General features: G+C 49.9%; 1 protein-coding gene across 1 annotated transcript; it reads left to right on the top strand.

Moving 5' to 3' along the window:
* Nucleotides 1-10,956: 10,956 nt before the first annotated feature.
* On the top strand, nt 10,957-16,266 carry IZUMO2 (IZUMO family member 2; the record flags this gene model as incomplete). Its single annotated transcript, XM_081119027.1, is given in 6 exon segments — nt 10,957-10,994; nt 11,859-11,902; nt 11,905-11,994; nt 13,170-13,250; nt 15,337-15,424; nt 16,224-16,266. Coding segments are annotated over 6 exon segments (384 nt in total).
* Between the last annotated feature and the right edge of the window lie 1,893 nt (nt 16,267-18,159).

The raw sequence follows: 18,159 nt of genomic DNA on the forward strand, positions 1-18,159 counted from the left end.
CACAAGTTTATCTCTTTATAGTTTTGGTGGTCAGATGTCTGAAATGGGTGTCACGGGGCTAAAGTCAAGGTGTCAGCAGAACATCCCATCCCTTTTGCAGCTTCTCCAGGCTGCCTTCATTCCTTGGCTTGTGGCCTCATCACTCCAAACCCTACTTCCATCATCACATTTTCTTCTCTGACTTGGACCCTTTGGCCTTCTTCGTATAAAGACCTTTGTGAGATACAACACACATCACAATGGCTGATATTAAAGTGACTCTTTTGCATGTGAGGCCATGCTCACAGATCCTGGGGCTTAGGATGTCGTCATCTTTGGGGGATACTGTTATGCTTGCCTTTTATATCCCCACCAATCATTCTGGTTGCTCCACATCTCTGTCAACATGTAACATCGTCGGTCACTTTAATATCAGCCATTGTGGTGTGTGTTTGCATCTCACTTCGGTTTCAATTTGTACTTCCCTGATGACTAATGACATTTTCATGTCCTTACTGGCCATTTGTACCCGCTCCTTTGTGAAGTGTCTGTTCAGATCTTAGGCCCATATTTGAATTGCGTTGTTTATCTTTTTATTACTGAGTTCCAGGAAGGACCTGTGCCTTTTTTATTTGGCTATTTCAGTTCACACTCCCATTGTCCACATAGAAAAGTCCCAATACGGCCCCTTTTGTTATTCTTCTCTCCCTCTCACCTCCCCCCACACCTGCCAGCTCAGCAGTTCAGAGGTTTTGTGTCTTTGGGGAAAACAAGGTAAATTCACTTCCTGGGGAGTAGGCTTAGTTTTAGGACCACACTGCCCAACACAGTAGCCACTAGTCACATGAGTATGTGTAAGTTTAAATAAATTAAAATAAAATAAAATGGAAAATTCAGTTCCTTAGCCCTGGCCGATGTGACTCAGTTCGTTGGGCATAGTCCAGTGCACCGAGATGTCATCAGTCCCATTCCCGGGCAGAGCACATGCCCAGGCTGCTGGCTCGATCTCCTCTAGTGGGCAGGTGGGAGGCCGCAGATTGATGTTTCACTCTCACATCAACGTTTCTCTCTCTCTCTCTTCCTCTTTCTCTAAAAATCCATTTTAAAATCTTTTTTAAAAAATTTAGTTCCTCAGGCTGGCCAGCCATGTTTCAAGCACTCAATAGCCACCTGAGGTTGGTGGCTACCACGTGGGCGGCACAGATAGGCAACATTTCCATCATTGCAGAAAGTTCTGGAAGTATCTACAGGGAAACCAGCGTGCCTCCCGCAGCAGTGACTGCCCTTCCTGCGATTCCGCAGGTGTGCTTTTGCGCCAGACCCCTGCTCCCCACTGGGCTGAGAAAAGGAAGGAAGGAGGGAGAGACGGGAATGGGAACCCCACATGCCACAGCAGTAACTGTCGGCACTTGCAAGTACTCATTCCATCCAACACACACGCACCCGCTAATGAGCGTCTGCCCAATGCCAGGGACCTTCTCGTCTCCGTTATCTGACATATCTATTCCCAGAGAAACAGAAGGGGTGAGGCAACACTCGAGCAAGCCCTTTCTTTTCCAAGTAGCAGAGGGATTAACTCTGTACACCCCTCTGGGGCCAGCCATCCTGGAAGGAAATCTCTCCGAAAAGGCCAAGCGCCTCTGCTAAAACCAGGCTCATTACGCTCCCGGCCAAACCTGCCCCGAGGCCTGCATTTTCCCTCAGTAAATGGCCTCTCAGTTCGTCCAGTTATCTGACAGATAACAGGGGCCCCATTGTCACTGCCTCTCGATTCCTTACCCATCCCCCACAGATGGGCCTTCCTGCCACCCCCCACACACACCCCCAGCCTCTGCCCCAAGCCCTGCTCTTGATCCTGTGGCCCCAACTTTAATTCAGGCCTCATTCTCTCCCCTCAGGATCTTTACCCCGGATCCTTGCCCCAGGCTCCTCCCAAGCCTCCAGGATCCCCTCCGTCGTCGTGTTGGATCAGCGGTCCACCCTGCTCCACTTTGAGCTCGTCTTAATTAATTCCATCGGCAGTGACATTGTTTCCAAGTCAGATCACATTCTGAGGTCCTGGGGGTTAGAACTTTAACATATCCCCCTGGGGGGCACACAATTTAACCCCTAACACATGCTAAGGGGAAATGGGAAGCAGAGGAAGGGGACAGGAAGCGGTGGGGTGAGCAGCTGCTCCCTCAGATCCGGTGGCCTGGGAGGGGACACTCGAGTCGTAGCCTGAAGGAGAGGTGTTGACAATGCTCTCCTGTGAGAAGCAAACGTGAATTTCATCACCTGGCATTTGTGGCATTTCCCTTGGCATCTCAGGGCTGTTTAATCTGTGTGTTTTCCCCCTGCTCGTTTCCTGGTTAGAAACGGGTGAGATTAAGAGGGGGCAGAGCCGCGAGGCGGGGTTCCCTAGGAATCTGAGAACCTCTCCACCTTGTCCAATTCACTCTGTCAGCGGCTGAGAGGCCCCAACAGCTGTTAGGCTGAGACGCCGGCAGGCCCGCTTCCAGCCAGAGGTCGGGGGCCTCTGGTGTGTGCCAGCTGCCGTGCCAGGCCTCCAACAGTCACAGCCAATGCCCCGCCAGCGTCATTGACAATAAAATGCACAGAAACAAGGGGCTCCCGAGAGAGACATGCCAGGACTCTGGATGTCACCAGGAAGCTTTAAGGATCTGAGATTGACTTTGAAGCCGAGAAGGGCCCCTTGGAGAAACGGCACATACCTTGGTCATCCACAAGGCCCATGGCAGCCTTTCCAGAGCTACTGATTCAGTACAAGCCACACAGGACTTACCTGAGCTCCTGACGATGTCACCAGTGTGCAAATATAACACCATTCATTCACTGAAAGTGCGGATCTATCAGACTGTCACCGCTTGCTTTCGTTCCAGCAAGAGAAACGTTGAGCGCTACGTCTGAAAATCTTCCTGAGCCCTGGCCAGAGTGGCTCAGTTGGTTGGGTGCCATCCCGTGCACCAAAGGGTTGAAGGTTCGATTCCTGGTCAGGGCACATGCCCATGTTGCAGGCTTGATCCCCAGGGGGGGAACTGATCCATGTTTCTCTTTCATCAATATTTCTCTCTCCCTCTCCCTTCCTCTCTCTCTAAAAATCAATAAAAACATTTTTGAAAAATAAAAATCTTCCCCACTGGCAGCCTTACAAACTCAGAGACTAGTTCATAATTTGCTGATTATTAACCTTTGTTTTTCTTCTGTTTTCATAGGCATACCCCTTATTAAATACCTGATTACCTGCTTACATGCACAAAACTTAACAATAAAAGAGTAAAAGGAAGAGGGGCTCCCATCCCAAGATTCACCATCCTCCTTTCTAACCTTGTGAAAGGGACCCCACAGGGCTCCCTGGAAGAGGGCCCTTACCCGACCACGTTAGCACCCTGATCTCGAACTTTCCAAATATGCTCCAGGTTAACCAGTCCTCATTACCCATCTGCCACCACCCTAGCCCAGGCCACGGTCACCTCCTGATGTATCTCTTGGCCCCTGCTGGGCTCTCTGCTTCCATCCACAGCCTACTCTCTACCCAGTAGCCAGAGGGCCCTGTTAAAACCTCTGTCAGATCCCATCCCTCCTCTGCCCCAAACTCTCCAGTTATGGGCTGAATGTCTGTGTCCCTCCAAACTCATCTCTTGAAGCCCTAACCCCTATTGTGATGATATTTGGAGGTGGGGCCGTTGGGAGGTAATTAGGTTAAATGAGGTCATGAGGGTGGGGCCTCCATGATGGGATTAATGTCCTAATTAGAGGAAGAGAGACCAGACTCACACTCTCTCCGCCGTAGGACAGAGGGAGAAGCCACTGCAAGCCAGGGAGAGGGCTCGCACTGGGAAATGAATCTTTTGGCACCTTAATCTTGGGCTTCCCGGCCTCCAGACTGGACTGTGAGAAATAGGCTTCTGTTGTTTAAGCTGTCCGGTCTGTGGTGTTTTGGTATGGCAGCCCAAGTTGGCTGAGACATCGCCCCAGGCTCCAGCCTCAGTCAGACTCAAAGCAAAGTGCTGCCCTGGCGGGTGTGGCTCAGGTGGCTGGTCGTCAGGCCGTGCACCGAAAGGTCGCTGGTTCCATTCCCCGGTGGGGCGCAGGCCCAGGTGCGGGCTCAATCCCCAGTGGGTGGTGTGCGGGAGGCAGCGGAACCAATGTTCCACTCTCACATTGATGTTTCTCTCTCCCTCTCCCTTCCTCTAAAAAAATCAATAAATTTTTTTTTTAAAAAGCAAAGCGTTCGCCATAAGATCTGTAAGGCCTGCACGATCCAGCCCATCACCCCTCTGACTCCACCTCAGAGCTTCAGCTCTTACCCTCAGGCACTCGGTTGCTGTCACTCTGGTTTCTTTGCTATTTCTTGAAAATGCCAGGCCCGTTCCCATCCCAGAGCCTTTGCACTTGCCGTTCCCTCTGCCCAGAAGGCTGTTCCCTGAGATACCCCAGCGACCGGCTCCCTCAGGTCCTTCCCGCCCCCCTTCTCAGTGAGGCCCGTGCTGGCAGAGCCGTGGAAATCAGCAGCACCCTCTTCACCTCTTGTGCTCCCTCCCGGCTTTTCCTATTTCTCTCCGGCACTTGAGACCATCTAACAGGTTACATATTTTGTGCTTATTTTATTAGAGCATCTGTCTTCCCCCTCTGGACCCCAGCTCCGGGCCTTTGTGTCTCTGTTGGTCACTGCTGTCACCTCAGTGTCTAGAACAATGCCTGGAATACAGTTGGTGCATGTTCTCTCTCTGTGAGTGAATGAATGAATGAGTGAATGAATGAATTCAACAAATATGTCTGCTGTGCTCCTAGAACAGGGATGGAGGCTGGGTTCTGGAGACCCAAGTAGCTCAGATAAGGCTCCTGTCCTGGGAGAATTCAATGTCTGGGGGTGGGGAGGCCTGGAGCCCTAAAGAGAGAAAGGAACCAGTATCACAATGCAGTCTGACAAGGACTGTGAAGGAGGAATGCAGAGGTTGGAGGGGCATCCAAAGCCGATAAAAATAAATAGTTGCCTTTTTCCCGGTTCTATTAGGGGAGTCAGATGCCTATGGCCCATGGGCCAGCTGTTTCTTGTTTCCCAGCTGCATCTTACTAAATAAAGTTTTATTGGAACACAGCTGCATCCATTCACGGAGGCACTGTCTGTGGCTGCTTTCGGCTACAGCAGAGGTTACAACAGAGACCACAGAGTCTGCAAAGCCAAAAATATCTACTATCTGGCCCTTTACAGAAGCAATTTGCCAACTTCTGCCCTAATATTGAAAGCTAACATTTTCAGAATGCTTACTATATGCTATATGGACGGTTTTCCCCACGTGCTTTGTCATTTAATCTTCACCGTAACCTTTGAGATCATGAACATCCTGTGTTATAGACGAGAAAATGGAGGTTCAGAGAGGCGAGGTGATTTTTCCAAGGCCACCCAGCAAGGGAGGGAGGGGCAGAGCACAGAGGCCGCTTGGTTTTGCACCTCGCACTTTTCACTTCGTAGCACATCTGGAAGAGGGTTCTGTGTGCTCGTGGGCGGCAACCACGTTGGTTTATCTGCCAGCCTCCTCCTGGGGTTCATCCGACAGTCCCCCGAGGAGCAGCTGGGTTAGTTCCCTCTGCCGTGGTGAGTCCACAGTGACTATCCCTGCGCTTGTTTCCTGGAGCTGGTGTGTGCGTGTTATCTGAGGGCTAAATTCCTAGACTTGGAGCGGCTGGGTCGAAGGGCACGTTGCAGCTGTGGTTTGGGCACCGCTGGGAAGGCGGGTGGGGGGGCTGGAGGGCACTCGGGGCGAGCAGCCCGCATGGACGGCGGCCCAGGGCCTGCGCTCCCACCAGCTGAGCGAGCGGCCAGGGCTGCGTCCCCACCATCTGATTTAGTTAAACCACCCTGGTGGCGTGAGCGGTATTGTGGTTTATGTTTGTGTTTCCCTTTGACTATCAGCGTTGAGCATCTGTCCCTGTGGTTACCAGCCACTTGCAAATCTTCTCTGGCGAAATGTCTATTCAAGTCCTTCAGCCATTCTTAGCTGGTTTTTAATTTTTAATCGTCGAATTGAAAACTGGGAAAAGGAGAGGCACAGAAATATTGAGACCTACAGAGAGAGGGCTAGAGACCCACAGAGAGGGGACAGAGGCCAGACAGAAAGGGACAGAGACCAGAGAGAATTGGAAAGACAAAAAGGGGAAACAGTGATGGAGCTGGAGGACCTGGAAGGAAGCCTGGCACAGAAGGAGGGCAGACAGCCTGTCACTGCCTCCCTGACCCAGCTCTGTGCTGGGAGGGGCGGAGGAGGGGGCAGCTGTTGGCAGAGGTGCCCTGTCACAGGGTCAGCCTCCAGCTGAGCTCTGAGCAGAGGTGGTAGAGGGCCCACAGGGCAGGTGACAGAGTCCAGGTGCAGCTGACAGGTGGGTGTGACAGCCTTTGTCGCCCCACCTCATGGGTGTGAAAGTCATTGCATTAGGGGAGAAGTGCCCCAGGAGACAGGTCATGGGCCCTACCTCTGCCTCGGGGAGATACCCAGGCCTAGGCCAGGTGTGTGTGTGTGTGTGTGTGTGTGTGTGTGTGTGTGTGTGTGTACAGGCATGTGTAGGCACACGCTACTTACTTAGCAAATAGTACCACACATTATTTATTTTTAAAGCATTGTATTGTAAAATGTCACACACATCCGGAAAATGGCATAACACATTATGTGTCCATCAGTGGGTGAACAGAAACACGTGGAATGGTAGGGTGGCAGTCCAGTGGACTATTACTCAGCCTTAAGAAGGAAGGAGATTCTGACATGAGCTACAGCGTGGACAGATCTTGAGGGCTGCGTGAAATCGGACAGTCACAGAAACACAAACACTGCATGATTTCGTGAATGGGAGCTACTTAGAGCAGTTAACTTCATAGAGGCAGAAAGTAGAATACTGAACACTAAGGGGTGAGGGGAGGGAGAGTGGGGAGTTGGTGCTTAATGGGGACAGAGTTTCAGTTCTGCAGGATGAAAAACGTCCCGGAGATGAATGCTGGTGATGACTGCACAGCAATGTGAATGTACTTAATTGCCACTGCACTGTACTCTTAAAAATGGGCAGATGGGCCCTGGCCAGGTAGCTCAGTTGACTAGAGCACTGTCCCCATACACCAAGGTTTCGGGTTTGACCCCCGGTTAGGGCACATACAAGAATCATCCAGTGAATGCCTAGATAAGTGGAGCAACAGATCATTGTTTCTCCCTGTCTTTCCCTCCCTCCGCCCCCCATCAATTAAAAAATTTTTTTAAAAATTTTGTTCTCGGGGTTGAAAGGTTCAACCTTGTAGTCTTGCCAGTGGGTGGGAGGCACAGACCTCAGCGAGCAGGAAGGCAGAGGGTTACAGGACATCACAGACCCCAGGATGAGCAAAGGCAGGAAGCACGTGCCCTGGGGGGTGAAGAAGAGGCTCAGCCGCGACAGGTAATTTTTACACCCAGCTACTAGAAAATATTGGAAAGTACTTACAGGAATGAGTTTTTACTAACCTGAAAAAGAAAACCACCCACAGAGTTTATCTGGCGAGCCTCCCATTGATGGACGCGGGAGTCGTTTCCAGCTTGGGCTCATTACAAAGAGCGCGGCTGTGGGCGCCGGTGGGCGCGTCCCCTGGCCGATTTGTGCACCCATTTCTGCTGGGTACACGTGAGGAGGGGGTGTGCATGTGGCCAGCGCTCCTAGATTCTGCGCAAAGTTTTCCAGAGGGGTTGCCTGCAGGCTCCTCCCACAGCAGTGCGTGAGGACAGGTGCGTGTTTTGCAGCCGCACAGTGTGGCCTGGGGCGGGGGCGGGGGCTGGGCGCTGCACGGTGGGAAAACACCCCCCAGAGCCCTGGGGCTGCCTCCTCTAACGCTGCCTCCTCCGCTGGGCTCAAAGCCAAAGCTCTCCAAACCTTCCAAACCTTCCCCTGGCATGCCTTGCCGCCTGCCTCACACCCCCGCGCCGAACTGGGCCCTTAGCGTCGCCCAGCAGGCTCCTGGCCCTGAGCTCACTCTGGCTGCCCAGCCCCACTCCCACTTCTGTTCCTACCCACCCAACCCACAGTGAGTGGCCAGACCCTGCCAAGTGTCAGTTTTCACATCTGTCAAATGGGGATTTAAAAAGCTGTGTGCCAATGAACTGTGCTAGGCAGACCTTCATGCAGGCAACACGGCCTTATGTCGCTGGCTCTGCAAGGCTCATGGAGCACAGGGAACCCTCTGAAAATATTCCCGCAACAGGCACAAATTTTCACGGTCATGATGGGTGCATAAAACATAACATCTTTCTTTTCTACTCCTCCCTTGAGGATAAGCTTGTTTTTTGTTTGTTTTTTGTTTTTATTGATTTGAGGGAGAGCGAGAAACACCGATGTGAGAAACATTGCTTGGCTGTCTCATGCACACTCCCTCCCGGGGATCACGCTGCGACCTGGGTATGTGCCCTGACCCGGAGTCAACGCGAAGCCACTTGGTGCGCAGGGCGACGCTCCGACCACCGAGCCACCCAGCCAGGGACTGGCATCTGGGACCTTTAACCACCTAGTTCACACCAAAGGCAGTGTGAGAATTATTTACTTCTTAGTCCTTCTGCCCTCACCAGTTACTCACTTTTCCTCCCGTGTCGTGTTTATTGAATATCATTTTGTTTGTAGGTGGTCCCCTTCACACTGTGTATTTTTGTTTGGAATGCAAGAATTTTACATTTATGTCAACAGTATTGGGTTGTAGGTCTCACTGTTTCTTACTTTTTCACTCAGATCCATTCGGTTTTTAAATAATTTTTTATTTTTCAATTACAGTTGACATGCACTTTTACATTAGTTCCAACATAGGTATTAGACATTGACATAACTTATGAAGTGATTCCCCTCCCACCCGACACCATGCATAATTATTACAATATTGCGGACTATATTCACTGTGCTGTACTTTACATCTCTGTGACTATTTTGTAACTGCCAATTTACACTTCTTAACCCCTTCCCCTTTTTCATTCATCCCCCCAAACCCTCCTCCCATCTGGCAACCATCAAAACGTTCTCTGTATCTATGAGTTTGTTTCTGGTTTGTTTGTTTGTTTATTTATTTTTAGATTCTACACATAAATGAGATCATACAGTATTTGATTTTCTTCTGTCTGACTTATTTCACTCAGCACAATACCCTCTAGGTCCATTCATGTTGTTGCAAATGGCAAGACTTCATTCTCTTTTATAGCTGAGTCAATCCCGTTTCTTCTTTATCCATTCATCAGATTCTTGTTTGTGTGCACAGCCTAGTCTGTCTCTTTCCACGGCCGCAGAATCCCTGCCCTGGGCACCACGGGCACCTCCTGCTCTCCAGCGATGGACACCAGGTTGCCATGGACACCCCACCAGCATCATAAACAACACTGATGAACATCCTTGCCCTCTTCACCAAAGAGAGGGGAACTGCCAGGCTATGAAATATGCAGATACTTAATTTAACTAAGTTTCACCAAATCACACTTTAGTGCGGCTCCTCATCAGAGAAACAAAACCGGTTCTGCTTCCTGATTCCTCCTGCCCCACGCTTAGACCTGGGGCTTTGGAGCTTAGAAGGTGAGGAATTTGCAGCCTTTGTTTTCCCTCCCACCTGACAGCTCCTTCTTAGGGCAGCGCATTAGCTGCTATTTCATAAATGGCTAATTCTGGGAAAGGCAGGGGAGGGAAGCAGGAAGGCAAGGGTGAGACTTTCCCAGGTGGAAGAGAGGAGAGAATTTCACTCGGGTGTGAGCACCCCCTTGTGGTCTAATCATCCCATTATCCCTTGAGTGATTCTTGACCCACCCCCAACTCCCCCATAACCATTAACTGCCAAATTTATTCACATCTAAATTCAAATGATATTTATTTGGCACCATCTGTGTGCTAGACCAGCGATGTCCAATTGAAATATACGTGCAAGCGCCACATGTAATTTCAAACTTTCTGCTAGCCACGTTAAAAAATGTAAAAAGAGCCCTGGCCGGATGGCTCAGTTGGTTGGAGCACTGTCCTTGTACGCCAAAAAGGTTGTGGGTTCAGTTCCTGGTCAGGGCAGATACTCAGGTTGTGGGTTCAATCTCTGGTCGGGGCACAAATGGGAATGATCAATGTTTCTCACACCACATCTCTCTCTCTCTCTCCCTTCTCCTCTCCAAAAATCAATGAACATGTATGTCTTCAGTGAAAGATTAAAAAAAGAATAATATTTTGTGACATGTTAAAATTATATGCGATTCAAGTTTCAATGTCCATAAATAATTTGATCAGAACACAGTCACACTCTTTCATTTCCATATTGTCTGTGGCTGCTTTCCTGCTCCCTTGGAGGTGATATTGAAGTGAAAAGTAGTTAGGAGGTATTTGGGGAAATCTGAGTATAGTGCAATATATCAAACCAATTTTAAATGTCCTGAGTGTAAATTTTTTTCTAGGTAGTCTACTTCCCGTGAGTGGAATCATGCAGATTTGTCTTTTCTTGACGGGCCTGTTTCACTCCGCATAACGACCTCCAGGTCCACCGATTCTGTAGCATATGTCAGGATGTCCTCCATCCTCAAGACTGCATGCTATCCCATTGTAGAGACGCACCGCTCTTTGTTTGACCCTTCATGAGTCCACGGACCCTTGGACCTCTCCAGCACCTGGCGCATAGCGGTGCTCCATTGACGTTTGTTGAACGAATGTATATAAACGATGCGAGCAGGGCCTGGCGCAGAGTAGGTGCTCAGCAAACACCCGCCTGCGGGAGCGCTTCCCCCGGGGCCTCCCGGGCCCCGCCCTCACCTGGGGGCGGGCCGGCTGGGGTCTCTCTGTGACGTCACACGCGCGGGGCCACGCCTCCGGCCTTGGCCCTTCTGCTGCCCCTTGGCCTGAGCGGCGGGGGGGCGGGGCTGGGCTGCCTGCACTGTGACCGCTCGCGGCGGGAGGCCCTGCGCCAGCTGCGCGTGGACCTCACACGCAGCGGCTTCCACCGGGAGGGCCCTGCTGCTGGGCATGGAGGGGCCTTTCTTCTGGGACTACGCGCTGAACACGTTTGTGGGGACCGTGGGTGCGTGCTGGGGAGGGGGGGGCGCCTAGCACTGCGGAGAAAGGGACAGTGGGGTCCAAGCCGGAGGCTGGGGCGGGAGACACTTGGAGGAGCGCGCCCCCTAGACGGGGAGGACGGTAGGGAGGGGTCGCTGGGCTCTCTCAGGGACCCACTGGAGTTTCCCCTCCTCTCCGCCCCAGAGGCAGCTCAGCTGGACCTTGTGGTGATCTTTATGAAGAAGCAAATGAGCAACTTAACAGCCAATTCCCTGAGAGGTAGGGAGGAAGAGGGAAAGCCCTTTCCCAGCCCCGCCTCCCTCCCCTTCCAGCTGTCCACCAGCTTCCTCTTGATTTAAAAACAAAAGCAAACACCTGAGCATAGCCTTTACTGTGTGTCTGGTAGGGTTCTAAGTGCTTTACTTACAAGTCTCCCACAACTTATCGAGGTGGGCACTGCCCTTTACAGAGGGGAAACTGAGGCTCAGACATGCCCAAAGTCACACAGCTGGGAAGAGAAGCGAGGCTTTAAATGTGGGACATCCTGGCTCAGACACTGTATTCCTAACCACCACCCAGCGGGGTCGGGCGCCGGCATCATTCACAGAACAGCACTGTCCAATGGAAATATAATGTGAGGCACTGATAGAGATCACATATGTAATTTCTTTTATTGATTTTTAGAGAGAGAGGGAGAGGGAGAGAGAAACGTCGATGTGAGAGCAAAACATCAATTGGCCACCTCCCGCAGTGAGTCAGAAGCTTGATGCAGGGCTTCCCAGGCCATAGACCTGCCCAAAGGACCCTGAGTAATAACTGGTCTTGGTACTGCTGGGGAATGAAAAGAGTTTCCCCATCCCTTCTCCTTGAAGCTGCAGATGGGGTGCTGAGTGCCTCACAAGGATCTCTTTTTCTCCTCAGATGGGCCTCTGCTGGAAGAGCTGGTGACTCTTAGGAGGAAGGTGGCCGAGAAACTCAAGACAGTTTTAAGATCATATGAATTAAAAGGTGCAGCCTCTCTCCCCACCAAACCCCCTTCTCATTATCACTCCATCCTCTTCTCTCCCTTTTTCTCCCAAGCTCCTTCCTCCCCTCCCCTATGACTCAGCCTTCTCTGCCCCTCCCCAGTATTCCTTTCTCTTCATTCCAAGACTCATTCCTCCCTCCCTCTCCTGGTCCCTTACCATCAAACTCTCAAATTGCTACTCCAACTTAACTCACCTCAGCTCTTTTCTCTTTCAGCCTGTGATCCCAAAATTTGCCGTGAGTCCTGACCTTATTGTCTATCCCTCCCTTCTCTACCTTTCTCTATCTCTTTACCCTGTCTCCCACAGGTCAAGCCCCACTATTGCACCTACTCCATCTAGTGTGTCCCCCACTCCAAAGCTCTAGTACCTATGAATATCTTATTTTTGAGTGCTTATGAAAGTTGCAACTTGCAAAAAAAGTACTTTTGGGGGGAATGTTAGGCAGGATAGGAGAGCCTATGTCCTAGTAACAAACCCTGCATTTCAGTGGCTTAACAAAAGAAAGGTTTAGTTCTCACTCAGATTCCACTGAGAGTTGAGCAGCTCTTTCAAGTGGTGACTCAGGGATATAGGCTGCACCTGTGTTGTAGTTTCTAAGCAAACTTCAGAAGGGAGAAAGAGTAGAGAATTCTGCAGGTGCTTTTATGACCAAGCCTGGGAAGTGGCTCTGTATCCTTTTGCCCACTTTCCATTGGCCAGAACTCAGTCACATGCTTGCAACCTACTGCAAAGGAGCCTGGGAAATGTAGTCTTCTAGTGTAGCAGGAAGTGGGGAGATAGATGAGTGAGCGTCCAGCCAGTCTATGCCACAAATGGCTGCAAAATAGAAACAGACCTGCAAGCATTCTTTTGTAGATATTTAATTAAACATGTTTAATTTCAATTAATTAAATTTCTACAAACAGAATGTTGGGTAACTGGACAGCTGCAACTTAATTCAACTCTTCAATCAACTTTGATATATTTTATAAATATATAAAATATTTCTAATGTGAATCATCAGTGCATTTTGCTCAGCTTTTTCTGCTGCACATGAGACCTCCAAATTCACGAGGACCAAGGGACTCCACATTCTCTTCCCCCTCCTGCCTTCCCGCCCCTTGCCAGTCCTCTGCTAGCTGCCCTCATCCCACTTCTCCCTTTCCCCTTATCCAGACTTGCTAAAAGGAGAGGTCTTGGACTGTTTACATTGCCTGAAGACCAGTCCCAAATGCATAAAAAAGAAGTACTGCTTTGGTAAGCTCTTGTGGGTGGGGGAAGACATGGGACAGGTACCTGAGAGATGGAGTCAGCCAGTCCCAGTGGACATGGGTTTCGAGGTCTCTCATGTGCAGCCTTGATTCCTGCCCTGAACAGTTGCTTACAGTGTGGCCCAGAAGGCGCTTCCACATTCTGAAATTCATTTTTCCCTGTGGTTAAATGGGAAGACTCCTCTGTAACTTTACAATGCATCTAATTCCAGAATGGCAGGTGCTACAAAAAATTTTCTTTCTAGCCAGTGCCATACCTGGGGAGTCTGAAAGGATGTGGTGAATTTATTCTTTCAGAGATTTAAAAAAATACATATCCCTAGAGCAGAGAAAATAGTACAATGGACCCCCATATACACATCAAGACTGAATAGTCATGCTGGACCTTTCATACGCTGTTCCCTCTCTCTGTCACACTGTTCCTCTGACTCCTTCACTTCAACAAAGTCTCACAGTTTGCCTCCTCAGAGAGTACTCTTTTATCATACTCTCCAAAGTAGCACTTTCTAACAAATTATCTTGACAGTGAGTGTTCCTCCGATTTGGTTCACTTATTTCATTTTTTGCCTCAGTGTTTTAAAGAAATCAGGCATTGTGAGATTTTACCCATTGATAATGTGTACCTCTAAAAATAAGGACATTTTCTACATGACCACAATGCCATTCCCACTCAACAAACCTAACAATTCTTCAATATCAAATAATCCCACATCCCTTTTCCAGCTTCCCTAATCGTCCCCAGGATATCTTTCTCAGCTGATTCATTCAAACAGAAGTCCACATGACAGGACTTCTCATATCATTCAATGGTTAGGGTTTTTTTCACTTCTTTTTTTTAATCTACAAGTATATTTCTTATCTCCCCCGCCCTCACCGCCATGACATTGACCAATTGAAAAAAGGAATTTGTCTATTTGCTCCCTTAGGGTGGTGTTTAACTACAACAAATATTTAGAGCACCCTATAATGCCCCAAATTTAGGGTCAGCAGAAGGGGGGCAAATGTCTCACGGAACCCACATTTTGATGGGGTGAAGGGTTAGGCTAGGCTTTCTCAACCTTGGCACTACTGACATTTGGGGCTGGATAATTCTGTGCTATAAGGCTGTCTGTGTATTGCAGCTCCTCTAGCTTCTACACACTAGATACCAACAGTACCCCCCCAAGCACAAAAGTCATGACACTCCTTTCCAGTCTCCAGACATTTCCAAATATCCCCAGCTGAGAACCACTGTTAAATGATCATTACACCTGAATAAATCTGTGCCCTTAGTGAAAACCAAACAGTACAGTTCTGTAGAAAGTCCCTGGTGGGAGGAGCGGTGCTACTTTAGAGGGTGCAAGTGGGGGGACCTCTCTGAAGAAGTGATGTCTGAGATCTAAAGGAAGTGCTGGAGTGAGGAACAGTGTGAAAGACAGAGGGAACAGCAGGTGCAAAGATACAACATGGTTGAGCAACAAGAAGGAAGCTAGTGTGGCCATTGCCGAGTGGATCAAGAGCAGGGTAGGAGTGAGGGTGCGGCTGGACCAAGTCAGGAGCCGAAGAGGTGGTTCAGATCCTGGATGCATTTTGAAGGTCAGGCCAAGAGGCTTTGCTGACAGAATAAAAGGGTTTGAGGGAGGGGGCTATTGAAAGATGCATAATGGGACCCCCAAGGCCACCTTCAGAGTTGCCACTAAGACACAGGATGACTTTATTCTTATCAGGAGATTGTCAGCATTTTGCATTCCCCTCTCACCTTCTTGGGCAGACGAACGAACCAAGCCCTCCTCCCACCCCGACCCCCTTCCAATGAGATGCATTTAGCGCCGGGCTCTCCGCTGGCCCTATGATGTGCTGGGGGGACGGGTGATTTCACAGTGGCATCCCGAGCACCTTGGACAGTGCCTGGGACAGAGAATGTGAGGAATAAATAGTGAGATCCCAGGAGAGGGCGAGGCCACATGGTATGGAGGAGGCCCAGGTTGCTGAGTGAGCAGTGGGTGTGGTCAAGTCAAGGTCCAGGAAGGGTGGTAATGGAGGTCCGGGCTCTCAGAGGATGGGCAGCCTCGCATGGCCCTGCGGTACCACAGAGGATGAATACCTGCAGAACCAGGCCCGGCTGAGCATCATCGTTTCCGTGTGTCTGGCTGTCCTTGCCTTTGGGGTCATCTCGGCTTCGTGAGTCATCCCTGCCCTCCCCTGAGGCCCCCAAAGCTCCCACTGAGCCCCTCACAAATGGCACAGCCCTGGATGTGTCACTGTGTTGTTTGGAGTCTCCTCCCCACTCACTTTCTTTCTGTCTGTCTCCCTTTGTCTCCTTTTCTCTCTCCCTCTTTCTCTGTCTCTCCTTCCCTCTTTCTCTCTCTCCTCTCTAGCTCACCTCTTTTCCCTCCTCCCCTCCCCATCCCTCCCCTCCCCTCCCCTCCCCTCCCCTCCCCTCCCCTCCCCTCCCCTCCCCTCCCCTCCCCTCCCCTCTTCTCTCTCTCTCTGAATGTAGAGTCTAGCCTAAATCCAGAATGACCTCATTTCATTTGAACTTAATTACATCTGCAAAGACCCTATTTCCAAATAAGGTCACATGCAGGAGCACTGGGGGTTAGGGCTTGGATATAGCTTTTGGGTGACACAGTTCCACCTCCTACACCTGCCTCTCTCTCACCCTCATTCCTTCCTCTTTCTGTCTTTCCCTTCTCCTTGAGCCTCTTCCTGTGCCTGTGTCTCCTGGTGTCTCCTCCTGCCGTCTTCCACTCTCCACATTTTACCCTCACTCCCAGTCCCACCTTTTCACTCCTCCCTCCTCATAAGCCAACACTGGCTGGCCAAGAACCCTGGAAATCTGCCTAGAGACCTAGATGTCACTGGCTAAGCCAAATAAGGCCAATGATTGATGGGAAGTTTTTTTTTGGGGGGGGTGTTGGTTAAGGTCGAGGGGGCTGCAGTTCTCTTTCCAACCTCCATGCTTTTTCTCTCTGACCAGGGCTATTACTTACAGGAATAATCGGAAACTCCTGCTGCAGTAGGGCGGTAGTTTTGGGGTTTGTAAGGGGAAAGAAAAATTTAATAAAGTCTGTGACAAATTTCTCAATGTCTCCATCAGTTACTGGAGGCCCCTCCCTGCAATGGTTCAGCTCAGTGAGAGCTTGAAGGGAAAACCATTCCCACTGGGGGAGGAATGCATCCAAAATGAGACAACACTGCAGTGGGACCATAAAGGACAGTCAGGCAGAGGAGCAGCCGTGGTCAGTGTAGAGAACACAGGTTTGCCTCCCTATCTGAACTCTTAAATGCTCCTGAATAGATTCAGATACATTTTCATGTAAATCTTTGGTTGTCTGAACTCTTGCTACTCACTAACCCAAAGCAGAAAGCAAGTAGATTTTGCCCAGCCAGTGTGGCTCAGTTGGTCATCCCATGTGCCAGGAGGCCATCTGTTCAATTTCTTGTCAGGGCATATCCCTAAGTTACCAGCTGGATTCCCAGTAGGGCGCGTGCAGGAGGCAGCCAATCAATGTTTTGAAACTCTCATCGATGTTTCTCTCTCTCTCTCTCCCTCTCCCTTCCTCTCTTTGAAATAACTTTTTTTTTTTTTTTTTTTAAAGAAAGCAAATAGATTTGGATCACACAATATCCTTCTGTTTCCAAAACTGCTGGCAGAACTGTTGCTATCTCATCTAGGATTTGGATAATGAGGATGTTTGGTGGGAGGGACAGGGGTTGATTAAAAAATAAAAGGTGGTTTTTAGCTGGAGATTCAATGCATAGCATAATGCTTGGCCCAGAGCAGGCATTCAGTCAATATTTGTTGAATAAATGAGGGTAGCAGTGTTGGTGGGGGGTGGGGAGGGGGGAAGGCTACAAAGATGGTATTGACCCATACACCAAAGGGCTTTAAATGCCAGGGAAAGGAGCTTAGTGGTTTTTCCCAGGGTCTGAAATTGAAACCTCAACTACCTTATGGGTCCAGGTAGGTACAGTGAACCCACTGCAGCTCCCATTCATAGAGGCTGGAAAATGCTCAGCTCCATCCTATGGCGGTTGTGGTGAAATAACAGCCCCAGTGTTTTCAGACCTTCAGCTTTTCCAATGGGACCCAGAAATTCATATTTTTAAAATGTGAAATCTCTCCATTAAAAGTAGTGTGGGCAACTCATTTTTTCAAATACTGAAGCCCAACTCAAGACACGTTTGCTACCATTCTGAGGTAATGGGGAAATATCTAGCGCTGTTCCTTATATACTTTAGATATTAGCAAAGGAAGTTCTAAGCGTTAACGGATCTCTCTGGACTCCAATTAGCTACATTTCCCAGAAACCTCAGCCTCCCCCAATGAGTCCGTTGCCATAGATACTGTATCCCCGGTCTAGTTAAAGGTAGAAGGTGTGACGGCAGAGCGGGCCTTCTGATCGGCCAAACCCCTGGCATCCGTGCTCCAGCCACCTGTTGCCTTGATATCAGTTTTGTTACCTGCACGATAAAGCGCGCTTTGAGTGGAGAAGTATTTTTATTTTTCAGTTAGTTTACATTCGATATTATTTTGCGTTAGTTCCAGGTGTATAACAGTAGGTAGACAATCATATACTTTACAAAGTACCCCCCTCATATTTTCAGTACCCACCTGGCCCCATACAAGGTTAACTATCACAATACGAATGTAGAGGTTTTGAAGAGGTGGCGAGGAGCCTCAAACCCCTCAAACCCACCGGCTCCAGCCAAGAGGATTCTGGGAACGGCAGTGTCCAGTCTCTTGACTGGCTCTTCCCTTCCCTCCCCGACGTATGCGCACTTCCCCAGTCCCGGATGCTAGTCGCCTTGGCAACGCCGCTCGGGGGCGCTCTGACGTCACCGCTCCTGCGCCCGGCCGGGGGCGGGGCAACTGCAGACGCGTCAGAGGTGCTGGACTCCACGTTCACGTC

This window comes from Miniopterus schreibersii (assembly GCF_964146895.1).
Source record: "Miniopterus schreibersii genome assembly, chromosome: 18".
Classification (NCBI taxonomy): domain Eukaryota; kingdom Metazoa; phylum Chordata; class Mammalia; order Chiroptera; family Miniopteridae; genus Miniopterus; species Miniopterus schreibersii.